Genomic DNA, 16549 nt, shown 5'->3' with positions numbered 1-16549 from the left:
TAAAATAATGGTGACATCTTTCTTTGTCAAAATCATACACTATGCTCCTAACTTACTTATTGAATAAATATGTCTGAGTGTTTACCTTGAGTCAGGGAAATAGTCTTTAACAACCATAACTTGGACCTTTTATTTATGACAAATAGCACCACTTTCTAGAATTCCCTACAATGAATGTATATCTTTTCTTCTAAAGCTTATGTATACATAGTTATTCCTACCTATGAAGGATGCCCAAACTGTGGACTGCCAGATGAGATTCTGACCAATATTTCTTGTCATTATTTGACATGTGGCTCTGCATTCCGCAATGATCATCCCTTCATCTGAATTAATCATGGGATGTGGTCTTTAGACTGCCTTACTCATCTCCATCTGGAAATTAGTTCTTAGAGGTTAGACAGAAATATATTCTGAAATATTTGGCTTTAAATATGAGTATATTCTGCAAAATCATTTTAAGCTATAAAATCTCCCATTAGAAACCATCACCTTGGAATGGAATGAGCATTCTTCCAGTTAACTTCTGCCACAGGATATACTCAGTGCCTACAACTCCTCTGGCATGAGGGAATTCTCCTTACTCACCAGGGCCATTTATATCAGCAACAACTCTGTGAATGGCATCTTGGTGATCCAAGAAAAGTTAAAATGTGGCTGTAAGTTTCTTTTAAACACATGTAATAGTCCACTGAATTGCTGTATTAATTCAACTAAGGTCACAAGGATGGATATTACTGTGTCATATTTATGAAATAAATTATAATTTCTTTTATGTAAGTAAAAACCAAGGTTAATTAAAAGGTAAACATTAACTAACATGCCAGAGCTTATACCTTAAAACCAAAGTAAGTACTTATTACCAGTTTAAGAATTAAAGGGTTTGCTCCTCAGTTACATAAAACTGGTATATTTCCCTTAAGAAAACCATCTGATAAAATGAACAGCGGGAAAAAATAGGAATAAAAGTTACATTAGCTTCATGAATTAAAATCATTTAAATAAGGTGATAACTATAAAGTTATGAAAAGTGGGGATCAAAACTGATTCATTGACACTTTAAAAATGAATTAGCATTAGATAGTGTATTTATATGGAATGATTTTGGGGGGGACAGCTGGGTGGCTCATTTGGTTAAACATCTGCCTTCAGCTCAGGGCATGATCCCAGAGTCCTGGGACTGAGCTCCCTGCTTGTGCTCTCTTTTGCTATCTCTCTCAAATAAACAACAACAAAAAAATCTTTAAAAAAAAAGATTTTGGAAATATATGTTCTCTGGGTCTATACATATCATGGAGAGAGAGAGAGAGAATAGAGTGTGATCTAGCTTCTATGGCTCCCCAAATTTTTATCTCCCCCAGCTTCACCAGTACTCACCATCTTTTATTTTTTTCTTATTTTTAGTTTTTACCAACTTCTCAGGCTCAAATATTTGTTGGTATGTCTATAATCATCACAAACAAATAATACCTTGGATATATTCTGTCCTATCTTATAAGAGTTCAAATATTTTGATAAGAATTTAAATTCCTAAGTATCCAATCATATATAACCATGACTGATATGAAATGTAGCATATAGAAAACATATTCATCTACATATGTGAATGGTTATAAAACCACATTTATTTTCACTGAACCACCTGGATATAAAAGCAGGCATTTATTCCACCTGGATGAGGAAACCAAGCAGTAAAATGGACCCTTTCATTCGTATTGACACATTAAAAATAGAGAAAGAAGAAAGTACTTCTAAAGCTTGTTTAAGTCTTAAACAGTTGAAGCTCCGGTTTCTCTTTCTTGTGAAATATTCACTTTCCAAAATATATTTGGTCTATTTGGGGAATATATTCAGGTACTAATCTCTAACCCAGGCTTTGAGAAATTTATTTGAAACTTCAGCCAAATTCACTGTTTTAATTATGCAAGACTCACTAGTTTAATAAGCCCACTCTACAGCCCACTGCTCAAAGTCTTTAACAGCAGGATTCTAATAGAGCCAGGTCCAAAATGCAAATGGTGCCATCTGCATCACCATATCCACTCCAGAAGCACTGCTATTAAATTAATAGTACAGTGTGCAAGATAAAACAGCAGAGACTCCAACCATGTGGAACCAGTTGAGTTTCTGTTTAACCTCCAGCAGATTGAAACACATAGCCAGTTCAGTCATGGCTAGCTTAGTTAATCCATACCCAAGAACTGTGTCCAATTTCCCTGACCAAAGGAACTGGGGGCCAAAAAAAGGAAAGGGAACAGTAAGAAGACATTAGTTCTCTAAGTACAAATATAAATAGGTTTCAACTGAGTGAGTTTCACTGTCCCTGATTGTGTAAGGATTGGCTGATCAATCTGGCATAAACTTGAACATTAGGATTAAAAACATAATATCTGAAGAATTATTTAAACTCTTCACAAAAAGGAATTACATCAAGTATTAAAATGGCATTTTAATATATTCACATATTGGTATAATTTAGGGTTAAGTAGAACTTCTGTTATTTAAAAACTATTTGCAACTTTGGTCTTCATTGCAGGTGATTTTACATTAGTGAGCTTTGGCATAATAAGTATTAGACAAGATTCTATTTCTATCCAGAAAAAAATTATTTCAAATTCTGTCCAGAACAGATAGTTGTGTGACATGGAATTATGAGAATTTAATTTTTGCCCTGACTCGCTTAAAAAGCATGCGAGGCTGATCATTTGGGGAATCCTGAGAATTATTTAGAAATATATCCCTTTGAAATCTCTTGCTTCCTATATGTTTCTTTCTTCTTTTTTATTAACATATAATGAATTATTTGTTTCGGGGTACAGGTCTGTGAATCATCAGTCTTATTCCTGTACGTTTCTTTAAAGTTTTATGACTACAAGGGCCACTCCTAGAAAAGAGATGCTTATAAAATGAGCAAGACAATGCTGGCCATTATTAATATGCCTCTAATGCAAGATTGCAGTTACTGGATTCAGTTGAGTTGAAAGGAATATTAATCATCATGTTGTCACTGTCCATGTACCCCTTGAGGCTATATACGAAAACTGTGGGGCCGTAGCAGTCTGTAGGGAGGCAATATAATGACTGTATTTCTGTTCCAATGATTTTCAAGGTACTGCATGGCATAAAAAATTTAAGGTTAAAAAAAAATGAACTCTGGCTTATTACAATAACATATTCAAAGAAGAAATGTATTTACTAGTAAATCAACAATTATATTTGCAGTACTATCTTAGAAGGAAAAACCTGTTGAAAATAATTTAAACATTGTCATAGATTTTGAAGTCACTTTGAGTACAACAATTAAATATTACTTATATATTTATACCTGGAATTACCTGAGAAGTAAAGGTGCTCATTTAAACATGCTCAAAAATGTTAAAACAAGGGAACACTCCACATGAAAGTTTTCCTTTCTTTCATGTCAGTATACAAAATATATATTCTAAATAAAAATAAGAATAAACATAAAATTAAACAGTTACCTTTAGTTAGTATTTTCCTTTCAGGTTTCTCCTGCTTTTCAGTCTTATCTTTGTGTATTTCTAGGAAAAATACAGAATTTATAATTTAAAAAAACTCTACTTGAAAAAGTACAAAATGTAAACTATTGCTATGATCTAAACTTTAAAATTCTACCAAGGAGTCTAAATTTTTCCTAAATCAAAAAAGTCATCGTAACATATTGCTAAATAAATCACTCATTTATTGAAATAAGGAAAAAGCTGGATTTACCTCAAAATCAGTGTTATTTGAAAAAGCCTAAAATCTTACATAAATGGAGATATGTTGTCACCATTTCCAGTGCTAAAATTGATCACAAACTATAATTATGTTTTATTTCAATTACTCTCAATACAATTAAGAATCCTTAGTAAGAATGTCATTTAGATTGAGGAAGATTTCATTTTTACATATTAAATTAAGAATTTGTGAAATGAACTGTAACTACCTAATAGGAAATACATCTCAGAAGTATTGACTCTAAGCTATGTTTATAATCAGAATTTGGCATTGCATTTAACCAATAATTACTGCATGCAGATATGACACATTTCATGGAATAAGTCAGTTGTTACATTTTTTTTCTAAATATCAGGTTTTAACAAATATATTTAATTTGCTGCTAGCTTCAGTATACATACATTGCCAAAGCTTGGAAAATGAAGTTAATTGTGAATTTGCAGTTAATTTGGATAGACCTAAATTAGATATTAGAGTTTACAAATATGATTACTACCTCTGAAAAGTGACTTAATCTTAATAGCGTGGTTTTTCTTAGAAAAATGCTAATGAATTTTACTTATTTATTTATCACAACTTTATTTCACAGATGATTTGAGATGGTGCTAATCACTGTACACATTTTAAATTTTCCATTTGTAAATATGAATTTGCATTTTTGTAATTTTTCCAGAAGTCTAAAATCAAGACCACCCATTGGAAATTCCTAAGTACCTTCGGAAAAGATAGTGACTTTCCCCTGCTAAGAAGGTAACCATGACTGTGAAAACTGCCTCCTTGCCTGCCCCATGAATCCCTCATCACACCATTTACAGCGCACTCCTGCATCCTTATCCCATCCCTGACTTTCATATGGCAATAGAGATACAAAAGAGTTAAGATACTTATGCTAATCTCTGATAAAATTTCTCCAAGTTTCAAAGAAAGATCTTCAAAACCTAGAGGAATCCATTCTTTGGCTTCTCTTGTCATTTTTTTTTTTTTAATCTCTTCTCCATAGGTTTCCAGATTCTGCTCCGTGTGTGTGCTTTTGTATGTGTTCCAGATATCTGATGGTAATATCAAACCTTTCTGAGTTGCGTGAGTCATTATTTGGGGGTAAGGTGGGCTGTTCTGTGCAAGCTCTAGTACTTAGCAGTGTCCCTGGCCTCTACTTGTTAAATGCACGTAGCTCCTCCTCTAGTCATGACTATGAGAAGTGTCTTTAGACATCACCAAATGCCCCTTGTATGGCAAAAATGAGCCCCCAAGAAAATGCTCAGTTGGCTCACAACAGTATTTCTCTTGCTTATCCTGTGCTCTTGGTTTTTAGAGTACTCCTGAAATTATGAAACGAATAGTATTGCACTGTAAATTATCATATAGTGGTATATGTAAAGAAAATTTTGATGTGTTTTTAAAGAAACATGCCCTATTTGCAAAGGCACTGTAAAGTTGTATCTTATAGGCTATAGACAATAAAGCCAACATAAGCCTTGTTTAACACACACACACACACACACACACACACACACACAGGATTTATATCTGGGGGCTCCTGGATGGCTCAGTGGGTTAAAGCATCTGCCTTCAGCTCAGGTCATGATCTCAGGGTCCTGAGAGCAAACCCCGCATCGTGCTCTCTGCTCAGCTGGGAGCCTGCTTCCCCACGCCCCCCTCCGCCTGCCTCTCTGCCTGCTTGTGATCTCTATCAAGTAAATAAATAAAATCTTAAAAAAAAAAAGAATCTGTATCTGTAGAACTGTCTAAGAATATGAGATAACCAGCCTAATCCCCTTCACTAGCTAGACCTATACTGCCCTAGGCAATAGCCGCAGGATTTACGTGCATATTAAGGACATGATATGCAGCTCGGCCGAATTGAGATGTGCCGTAAGTCTAAGTATATACTGGATTATGAAGATTTAGTATAAAAAAGAATGTAAAATATGTCATTAATGATTTTACATTAGTAACATATTAGAATGATATGATTTTAGACATATTTAGTGTGATCATTTTATTTGTGTGACTACTTGGTTAGATTACCATCCCAAGTCATTCAAATGAACACTGATCCAGGATTTGCTGTGAAGGTATTTTACAGAAATAATTAAAATTCCTAATCCATAGACTTTAAATAAGCAGATGATTCTGGATCATGAGGTTTCCCAGAGAGAGGAAAGAAATTCTGTCTGGGGATGAAAGCTTTCATCCCTGCCCATGGACTCAAGTTTGCCTGTGGTTCTCCCTGCCTGACTGCTGTCCTGCATGTTCTGACTTGCTCAGCCAGTCCCCACAATCACATAGGTCAATTCCTTGTAATGAATTTCTTAATACACAAATATATCTGCATCATCTTCTACTGGTACTCCTTTTCTGGCACTGAGACCCTGATTAGGCTAAATAAGACACAGGATTAAAATTAATTTCATATTACTCTTTTTACATTTTAAATGTGTGGCTACTTGGAAACTTTAAGTTTCATATGTGGACACATTATATTACTATTAGTGCTGGTTTAGTCCTAGGAGTGGGCAGATGAGCTTTTTAAAACCTTAGGCCATCCACGGGGTTAAATCTTTCACAAGTGAAAAAGAGAATTCAAAATTTCCCTGTCTTACTTCCTCCGTTCTATTCAGAACAACAGAGGCTGTGGAGAAGATTGGTGCCTTGTATAACTCAAGGCAATAAAGCAAGTAACACGCCAGAGATTTAGAGAATCTTTGGATATGCCAAGAGAGTAACCTTTAAGGGATAATTTCATACTCCTCGTAAGGGTTGATTCAAATGCAGAAATGGGATGAAGTTTTCTAAATTAAAAGCTTACATTATATGCTATATTCCTTGTGAGACAAGAAGGCTTTGAAATTGTCATTTAGAATAATATCTTTCCTTTAGAGGTAGTCGTATGTGTGTGTATGTGTCTGTGTGTGTTCTGCAGACATCTGTTGGCCACTCAGAAGAGCAAAGCCGAGGTTCTACAGCTCCTACAGGAGGATCAGACCTGAGTTAGGCCTTTCTGCAAGTTCAGGTGTGAAAAATCATCCTGGTTTGGTAATCCTGTCAGAGCTTCCTAGCCTAACTTCTTGAGAAATTCACGGATGGGGTAGTGGTTTGTGGTACTACACAACCCATGATGATCAATGGCTGTGTTTCCTGCAAGGAAGTTTGCAGACCAGAGAACAGACATAAGGAGCACAGGAGGAGCCACCTGGGCACCCTTTAGCTCTAGCTCTTTATTTATTTCTTTTTCTTTTTCTTTTTTTAAAAATTTATTTATTTATTTATTTATTTGACAGAGAGAGAAAAAGCACAACCAGTGGGAGTGGCAGACAGAGGCAGAGGGAGAGAGAGAGGGAAAAGCAGGTTCCCCGTGGAGTGGAGAGGCCAATGTGGATGTTCATCCCAGGACCCTGAGATCATGGCTTGAGCCAAAGGCAGACACTTAACTAACAGAGCCACCCAGGAGCCCCGCTCTAGCTCTTATCAGAAGGGAAGGAGCTCTAGATTGTGACCAGAATTGAAATGAGCAGGAGTCCAAAAGACAAATCTTAACAAGATTGGAATCAAGAACACCACTCATGAAAAGGCGGGGTGCGGGATGTGCATTGCCTCCACCATTTTCAAAACTGTTGGGAGGGAGGTAACTCAACAGAGGAAGGTGAATCTCAACATGTTGGCTATACTTCACAATAAGTTTTTCTTAAGAAAAAATAAAAATAAACTAAAGAATTAGACTGTAAAAATGGCAATGTATTTCTGAGTATTTGTTTTTTACTCGAGGGAACTGACACAACACAATTCTGTAACTCAGAACAATCTTAAGAATAAGGTCCTAATATTTTATTTCCCTGATTCTGTACTTCAGCGTCATACAAAGGACAGACTCATTGCTTTTGGCAGATCTTCTTATATTTCTCGCAAGGGGCAGTAGGGGTCATGGATTAAAATAAACACACATGCACACATACAAAATAAAATCTTTACAACCCATAGTGAAATATGATGACTTACACAGACATATTTTAATGGGAACATCATCAACTAATCTTTTAACTGACGATCCCTTGAAGACCATTAGTATTTCTATAGCAGCAAGCGTAGATTATACAGCTAATCTTGTAAAGGCATACACATACCTGCATTTCTCTGCTGAGAGAAGACAAAAGAAATCTATTTCTTGTGATTCAAACTTAAGGATAAATTCAATCTCTTTCTGCATATTTTATTGCAACGTCGCATTTTCTTTGGGGATTGGATTCTATGACTAGCGTTATTGCCTATGGCCATCAGATTCCTGAAGTATCCAGTGAAGTCTGAGCACATGAGCCACTTCTGTCTGCTTACACTTGAGCCAGGAAATGATAACCATTCGGGCTCCTGTCCAACTGAGTAACAATGTGCTACCAATTTAGACTTCAGAAGGATATTTTTCTCATAAGCAGATGATGTTTGATTTGTTCCTCTCAACTGCTCTTTCCAGCTAAGAACCATTTGTATAAGAATATAAAATTAAATTTTAAAAGATTCAAGTCACTAAAAGATTCAAGTCACTCGAGTTTTATTGGCCTATGGTTTTCAACAAACTTCCAAGAAAAATAAAATTTCCTGTATTATATTTAAATTAGTGTGTTTAATATTTTCCATAGACTGGCAAATAACTCCATTTTTTGGTAATAGGACAAAAATGTATACTTGCATAAAATTGCATTTAACAACATGACACTCTCTAAGAACAGTTCACTTAAACCTGCACAAGTCCTGGATACAAGGGACAAAGAAGGTCAAAGCAGGCACCATTTACCTCCAAATGTATGTGCATTGCAATTAGATTAGAGTCCAATGGATCTGAAGACATAATAAGTCTCAGCACCAGATGCCAGTTGAAATCACAAGCCATTTTGTTAACTGGTAAACCTTAAAGATAGTTTTGTGACTTAGAAGGCACAGAGGTCAAAGAATCTTGATCCTGGTGTGAGGACGCCCACAGGCCCTTAAGGATACAAGTTTATATTTGAATTTTGAGAATTAGAGATGGGAAAATATCATGGAGAAAGAGTGACAACTATCTCAATGTGTCAGGAGGCAAAAGGAAATTCCTTTTTCTACTGAGTTAATTGGTTACCTTGCCTAAGAAGAGTCAAGCATTACTCCACTGATGTTTACTGTGTTGGAAATGCGGTAAGGGCACTAAAAGATTTACAGAATGGGCAAGTTATTTCCACAGTACGTGGCAAGCATATTCCAAACTTTTTCACTACTCCTGATTTTCCTCTACTGCTTTTCTCCAGATGTACAGGGAAGTACGAATGAAGATGAGATGTGAAAAAAAAATTAATGTCTCCTTTTTTAGATTCTTACTTTTATTCATCTTCCACTCTAAAACTTAAACCATTTGAAGTCATTAGAAAACTTGATCACACTAGGCTTTAAATGCCTTTCAAATTTTCTTTCATTTAAAGAACTCGGAAAATTTCAACTTTGGATTTTATGCTTTGTAATTCAGCGAAGATAACAAAGAATTATTCCCTCCTCACTAGGCTGTTTTTCTAAAGTCCAAAACCAAATAAGCAATGAGGTTAGAGGCCAATGTCTCTGAAGACATGTGAAGTGCTGGGAAACAAGAAGTGTAGATATAATAATTAAGTATGTTGCTGAAAATAAGTGAAAATTAGTTATATGTAAATTTTTAATTATTTCTGCGTTGCAATAATCATTAAATGATTATTATAACAATTATCATTATGAGAGATGTCATAAATCTATGCTATTCTAATAAAATTAAAATATGCATTTTGTTAGGAGAATTAGACATAGATAATTTGTTAACAGAACTATACAAAAATATAGTTATCTCTGACATGTATTAAAATACAGCTTAGTATTTAAGATAATCGATGCTGGAATCCATCTACACAACTGAAATCCAATTCCTTCACTTACTAGCTATACACCCTTCATTTCTTCAAAATGAGGTTCTTAATAATATCTCCCACATACATTTACAGAAGGATTAATTCTGTAATTTTGGCATCTGTTATACATATTTATGCTGGACACCTGAGAAGATAAATATAGATTTTAGTGATCCTTTTGGTAGCTTAAAATGGAACTTTTGGGTGTAAGGGAGAAATCTCTGGTTCTCACAGTGTATTCTGTTTTCCCATAGGAATACATAATTATTAAATGGACAAAAATCTTTAAAACTTCTCCAAATTAGAAGTGGAGATTCATTTATTGACTTGATTCTCCATCTTCATCTTTAGACTGTTTTAATTTATCAATATATAATCATCTTAACTCTTTGTCTCCTACAGTTCCAGTGGTGATCATAGATCAACAGATTTCCTCAAGACTCCAAGATCAACTTTCAAATACAATTTGGCAAGATAGGCCATGGCACTTAAAAATGGGAGGGTCACTAACAGCAGTAATCAATAGGACATAGTAAAAGAGATTGTGCTAAATGATTACTAAGAATGACCTTATTTTTTAGTGAAGTCTTTCTGAGTTACTTTGTATGTTGCATGTATTTTACTTATGATAAATAGTTTTTATCTACTTATAACAAAGCTTATTGTTGAATAATTAATTTATAATTTCGCTTAGGATTAACATGGTCAATTTAAAGCATACAATTTTTCTCGATTAACATAAGACATTGTTAACAAATTTAAAATATTACCAATTCAAGATTTTAAAATGACAGACTCAAGAAGTTAAAAAGATAATCTCTGTCACCAAGGCAACCATCCTGATTCTTTAATTTAACAACCAAGCTTATTAAATTATTATGTGTTGTGGATTTCAGTGAATGCTTTTTATCATTGTATTTTCTCTATATATATCAAAGCAGTAGACAATATGAAATGCCTTTTTACAATTTTTCTTATTTTAATATTGAAAATTCAAATCATTCGTTTGAACATAGAATCTCGATTTGTAAGATTTTGTCAGCTGTGATTAGGACATAAAAGTCTAATTATGATGAATAACCAAGCAAGTCTAGTTATCTATTTAGTGGCTATTTAGTTATCTATTTAGTGGCTAAGTAATGATTGTTACAGGAAAATATTGTATTAAATTCTCAATATTTTAGAGAAACATTCTAAATGATGTGTAGGTATTTGTATTTACTATGATTTTTCTGATTAGTTTTCTGTTCTAGTTATAAAATTTTGAGGAAAGCACACTACTGACCATTAATGAAGACCATAAAGAGGAATATTTTCTTTCCCTCAAAGCTACCTAGTGTTTGTGATTAAGTTGGCATACACTTCAGATATAGTGATAGACAAATAATCAAGAAGAGTGTCCTTCGGGGATGTCGAATCCCATAAACATAAAGATGTTTGGACCTTAATTTTGTTAGATTTGATTATGTGGTAGAGTTTTGTAAAATAAGCTCAACCTCATCAAGAAAAATAGCAGTAGCAATACCAGATAGTCTTGACCTCTACAAAAAAATTTCAAAATAAATATGATGATACCTGTCCAACCTCATTTTTGTCACTAACTTAGCAATCTTAGATTAATCCATTTATCTTCTTTGAATTGTATTTTCTCCATTTATAAAATGAGATACTTTTCCCCATGTGTTCATAACCCAGGATGAGGTGGAAATGATATGATAACAAACAATAGCTTTTATAAGATAATCAGTGGTGGACTTTATGGATTTGGATGGTGTTTTGGGCTGTGTTTGAATATGTGTTTCATATTTGATGATATACTAGACAAAATCAATGTGGCTGTACATCAGAGCCATCTGGGGAGATATTAAAATGTATTCCTGAGCAACAGTCCAAACTTAATCAATTAGTCTCTTGTGGTGAGGAAACTTTTCGGGGTATCCAATTTAAATAAGCTCTCAGGTGATTTCAGAACCACAGTCAGAAGTAGGAACCACTGTCTAGACCAACATTTCTCAAATTTTAATGTGTAAATGAATTGCCTGGGGATCGTCCTAAAATGCAGGTTTTGATTCATTTGGTCTGGATGAAGCCTGGTTCTGCATTCCTAAATCACTCCCAGATGATGCTGATGCTGCTTCCTTAGAGCATACTTTGAGCTGCAAGCTATAGTCCAGACAAAATTCTTGGTAAAAGTATTAATATATGACATCACAATTTAATCAAAATATTATAGCTAGAAAGAACCTGGACATCAGTAAAATCCAGCCTCTTTCCTTTATGGATGTGAGATTTGATAGCCACTGAGGTTAAGTGACTTAACCATAGCAGGTTAACTGCAGAAGGGGAACCAATGCAAATATCTTCTCATCATATTTCTTCAAGTCTATCTCAATTACGTTTAAAATGTTGATGTGTTCAGCTGATGAGCATCAATTGTCAATAGTTATTCCAATAGTCTAGGGCAATGTGACAGTGATATTAATCTGGTTTGCATTTTATTATTCATGGTTTGGTATTTTTTTAATGGTAAATTTATATAGAAGAGCAGTCACTATGTATAAATAATAAGTGCAATTATCCACTTATCTTTGACTCTCTCCCTTCCTGGTGTCACAGTGCATAAAATCACTCATTTATAGAATTAATCATTTGGGTTGCAATGGTTCTCACCCGGGTTGAGAGTTAGGAATACATGGAGGAGGTTTTGAAAATACAACTGCTTAAGGACTGACCTCTGGAGATTCTGGCTGGGAAAATCTGAAGTGGGAAGGTATCTGGGGTTCCAAATTAAAAAGACATCTGTGGCTCACCTGCTAGAATTCATTCTTGTAACTGCCTATCTCCTCTAGTTTCAGCAACCAATCCTTTTCCCATCTCAGTATCAAGAGTTTGGGGGATGCCAACCCCACTCTTCACTCCCAAGGGTGGGTCTATTCCTTAGATCTTGACAAAGAGCCTGCTGCAGGTCTCTGGCCAGCTGACTGGTTCTAAGAAGGGTGTGTTACTCGACACAAATCAATGAGTCAACTACATTGTTTTTGCTGAAATCGTTGAGGAAAAGCACAGCCTCCTCTCCTGAGTTGCTGAAGTAAAATACCTTGGGCCTGACGCTTCTGGCCATCATAATTGCCAATAGGAGAGGAAAGTTTGCCTGAGAATTACGCAGATGAAGGAAAGCAGGGTCAGGAGCAAAGAGAGAAGATGTACAAATCATGTTATTAAAAAACCTGTATCCATGGGGCGCCTGGGTGGCTCGATGGGTTAAGCCTCTGCCTTCAGCTCAGGTCATGATCTCAGGGTCCTAGGATCGAGCCTGCTCAGCAGGGAGCCTGTTTCCCGCCCTCTCTCTGCCCGCTGCTCTGCCTACTTGTGATCGCTCTCTCTCTTTGTCAAATAAATAAATAAAATCTTCAACAACAACAACAATAGCAAAAAACCTTTTCCAGCCATCCCTGAAGCCAGTTTTACTCTTGCATCTTTCAGTCACTTGAACTGTTGAAGTATCCTTTCCATTAAGTCAGATTGAAATCAATTTTGGACCCCCATCATTTGAATCTAATGCACAGAGTTGAGAAATATTGGGGAGTTTTCTGTTTTGCCTTTTTTTTTTTTTAAGATTTTATTTATTTTATTTGGCAGACAGAGATCACAAGTAGGCAGAGAGGCAGGCAGAGAGAGAGGGGAGGAAGCAGGCTCCCCACTAGGCAAAGAGCCTGATGCTGCGCTCGATCCCAGGACCCTGGGATCATGACCCAAGCCGAAGGCAAAGGCTTCAACCCACTGAACCACCCAGGTGCCACTTGCCTTTTCTTTTTAATTTTGTTTTATTTTTCAACAAACCATTCTAAATGAAAACACATAATCTGGACCATGTAATACTTTAAGCCATCTGTATTCAACCAACACCGTGTTTTTTGACTTTAAGAAAGGAAACCTACATAACTGGAGAGAATGGCGTCTGGAATAACAGCTTCTCACTCATACACTTCTCTAATCTGATTTACAGATAAGACCGAAGCAACCCTGAGATCAGATTTGGTGCCCACGTCAAGGTGAATAAGAAGTGCCTCTGAGACAACTGAACTCTGGCCCAACCATTTCAGGTGTTTCTTGTCAGCGCAGGAATAATTTCAATGCTTTCTTTGGGATGTTCTTTCAGGCTCTGGTTTTATCCTTGTTATCTGTACCTACTATTATTTACCTCCTATCATCCTGGTTCTAGTTTGCTTGTCTCGATAGAGATGAGCTCTTTCTAGTAGCATAAGATACAAAAGGCACCGGGGTGCTTGGGTGGCTCAGTTGTTAAGTGTCTGACTTTGGCTTGGGTCATGATCTAGGGGTCCTGGGACTGAACCCCACATTGGGGGGTCCCCGCTCAGTGGGGAGTCTGCTTCTCTCTCTGTCTCTCCTCCTGCTCATGCTGTCTCTCAAATAAACTTTGAAAAATCTTAAAAAAAAAAAAAAAGATTCAAAAGTTGCCTAACCCAGTGGATCCAGAGTTCACTACAGCTGCAACCTCAGGAAGAAGTGATTCTCTGGATCACTGACCAGATCTTCCTTCACCTCAGCCACCTCAGACTTCTTTATTGGGAGTCTACATCCAAGCCTGCCACCTGGGCTTTGTCGTGGTGGGTCTGACTGATAATCAGAAAAACAGGCAAAAGATAAAGCAGAGGGTTCCTTGTATAGCCCAAGGGAAAAGGCAGCCCTGCAGCTGTGGAGTTGAGTTTGAATCCACACTTCCTAAGTGAAGAGGTCCAAAGATAAATGTATCTATTTAACAAGGTTACGAGGGCCTACCTAGTAACCAATATTCTGAGCCTATGAATTTTAACAAGTCGAGTCACCTTTCCATTTCATCTCCTTTTTTCACTCACCATATTTTTCAGGCACTTAATGTTCAGCCTGGTGTAAGCCACTGAAGCTGCCAACAAAGATGGATGCAATGAAATCTCTGGCACGGAAACTTGTCCATCTATCTTACTCCTGATGACGTGATACAACCTTCTCAATGGCCTAATCCTAACGTCTTGAATATTTATGATGCACAAATTTCCTGGCTCTTCCTTATTCACCCTAACTGCAAAGAGCTATTGTGGGTTTCAATCAAGTGAGAAAAATACACAATGAAAGACCTGAGTTTAAATTTACTGGGTTCTTTTCAAGCCAAGGAGCTTTAAGGAAATTTAAAAACATGACTATAAGGAGAATGTAATTTGTTTTGCTCTAAGTAGAGAAGACTCTCTTCTGCTGTTGACATGCATCAGGTACAATCTCACTGAATATCAGCCTTCATACTTGGGTCCTGTTCAAACTTGAGAACAGATCCTTGTTTCAAAGAGTACATAATTAGGAAGCAAAGAAATTAACCTAACATAGTGAGGTGTTTAGTTCTTTCCTATAAGGTAAGCCATGATTTAACATGTAAGGCTACTATTCTGAAATTGAAAAACAGTTCTCCCTTCCCAAAAAACTGAGTGTGCATAGTTCCAAATTACTAAAACTATTCTTTCTGAATTTTAAATCTAGATGTCTGAAAATGACATTATAAACGTCTTGTTAGGGGACCATTACTGTCTTCTGAAATTACATATTGCAAGGGACATAACTGCTATAATGATTATTCTTATAAACAGAGTTACTACAGACCTAGGTTTAACTAAGAATAAACTGTAAAAAGGAGATAAGTATATTCATTAGGTTGCACTTGGAAATGTTAGCACAAAAAATTTAAAAAGCTCTATATCCACTAAAGAATTGTACTCTCTTACACAGAATTTACCCAATCTGAAAAGTTAACATCACCTAAGTACCAACATAGAAATATGAAAGCAAAATCATACTAGGTTTGTGATAAACCAATACTTTATGTTGGAAAAAGAAACAGAAAAATAGCAACACCTGTTACACATGAAACTATATGTCTAACTTTGCTTTAAGAATACTGGATCTCTCGGGGCGCCTGGGTGGCTCAGTGGGTTAAGCTGCTGCCTTCAGCTCAGGTCAGGATCTCAGGGTCCTGGGATCAAGTCCCGCATCGGGTTCTCTGCTCAGCGGGGAGCCTGCTTCTCTCTCTCTCTCTCTCTCTCTCTCTCTCTCTGCCTGCCTCTCCGTCTACTTGTGATTTCTCTCTGTCAAATAAATAAATAAATAAAATCTTTAAAAAAAAAAAAAAGAATACTGGATCTCTCTCTCTCTCTCTCTCTCTCTCTCCCCTTTTTCTCTCCCTCCATCACTGTCTCCCTCACTTTATCTCTCCTTCTCTGTATCTGGGTTGGGAAGTCTGTGATTAGCTTTGACTTGGGAGTATTTATGAATTATTAAGAGAATTAAATTTATGTATTTTTATTATATTTCTATTTTTGCCCAAGATAGTTTATTCATTTTCAATATAGTTGTCGTTATTCATATTTTCATCCTCTTTAAGTTTAGTTGTATACGATCACCTCATCATTATCAAATTTGCAGTGCCCGAGTTATTTTATCTAATTTATTATCTGAATTACTCATCTATTCATTAAACTCTTCAATAAGGTTTTTTCAGTGCATTATACTAAATAAGATAGTCTTTGACACATTTGCAATCTTACATTGATTCTGTTATTAGTATGGAATAATTAACTTTATTAGGCATATCACATGAAATCTCCATTACAGTCATTTATTTTTTATCATACTTTTTTAAGATTCTATTCATTTACTTCAGAGTGAGAGAGAGAGAGAGCAAACATGAATGTGGGGGAGGGGCTGAGGGAGAAAAAAAAAAGCAGACTTCCCGCTGAGCAGGGACCCTGAGGTGGGGTTCCATCCCAAGAATCTGGGATCATGACCTGAGCAGAAGGGAGATGCTTAACCAACTGAGCCACCCAGGAGCCCCTATTTATCATCTTATTAGCAAACATTCATTGTGA

General features: G+C 35.9%; 1 protein-coding gene across 20 annotated transcripts in view; it reads right to left on the bottom strand.

Annotated features, from left to right (window-relative positions):
* TRDN (triadin) overlaps positions 1–16549 on the bottom strand; it is a 379193-nt gene that overhangs the window by 283159 nt on the left and 79485 nt on the right. For all 20 annotated transcript variants that reach the window (XM_082729949.1, XM_082729966.1, XM_082729962.1 and 17 more), the window contains exon 5: positions 3483–3542. In XM_082729949.1, coding sequence (XP_082586075.1) covers positions 3483–3542 — 60 coding nt within the window. The remainder of the gene's footprint in view (positions 1–3482; positions 3543–16549) is intronic.

This window comes from Mustela nivalis (genome assembly GCF_964662115.1).
Source record: "Mustela nivalis genome assembly, chromosome: 5".
Classification (NCBI taxonomy): domain Eukaryota; kingdom Metazoa; phylum Chordata; class Mammalia; order Carnivora; family Mustelidae; genus Mustela; species Mustela nivalis.
The sequence above is the reverse complement of the archived record's forward strand: the minus strand, read 5'-3'. Positions and strand labels throughout refer to the sequence as shown.